Source organism: Gavialis gangeticus, unplaced genomic scaffold, assembly GCF_001723915.1.
Source record: "Gavialis gangeticus isolate Ggan-Ray unplaced genomic scaffold, GavGan_comp1, whole genome shotgun sequence".
In the NCBI taxonomy this organism is placed as follows: Eukaryota; Metazoa; Chordata; order Crocodylia; family Gavialidae; genus Gavialis; species Gavialis gangeticus.
This window is the reverse complement of record NW_017729001.1, coordinates 28,061,915-28,062,166: the sequence shown is the minus strand read 5'-3', so window position 1 is coordinate 28,062,166 and position 252 is coordinate 28,061,915. Positions and strand designations below refer to the sequence as shown.

Genomic DNA, 252 nt, shown 5'->3' with positions numbered 1-252 from the left:
GCGGGTCGGCGGGCGGGTTTTGGGGGGCGCCCAAGTTGCGGCCCCCGCGCACTCACCGGAGCCGAGGCCCGCGCCGGGGAGGTGCGAGCTCACGCTGGGCTTGTAGGACATGCCGAGAGCCATGCCCGAGCCGGCCGGGCCGCGATCCCGCCGCCCCGGCGCTGCCAGCCACTTTGGGTTGTTTACAGCAGTCGCAGCACCGGCAAATATGGCCGTCACTTTGTATTGACACCCACAATGCAATCCATCAGC

The 252-nt window shown here is 69.0% G+C and overlaps 1 protein-coding gene across 3 annotated transcripts in view; it reads right to left on the bottom strand.

The window, feature by feature from the left end:
* CDK2AP1 (cyclin dependent kinase 2 associated protein 1) overlaps positions 1-252 on the bottom strand; it is a 23,399-nt gene that overhangs the window by 16,594 nt on the left and 6,553 nt on the right. Inside the window, exon 1 of one of the 3 annotated variants that reach the window (XM_019507142.1) lies at positions 57-246. The exons of the other annotated variants lie outside the window; for them this stretch is intronic. Within the exon in view, the coding sequence (XP_019362687.1) occupies positions 57-123 (67 nt within the window). The 5' untranslated portion in view covers positions 124-246. Of the gene's footprint in view, positions 1-56; positions 247-252 lie in introns of those variants that run through there. 3 annotated transcript variants of the gene reach the window in all.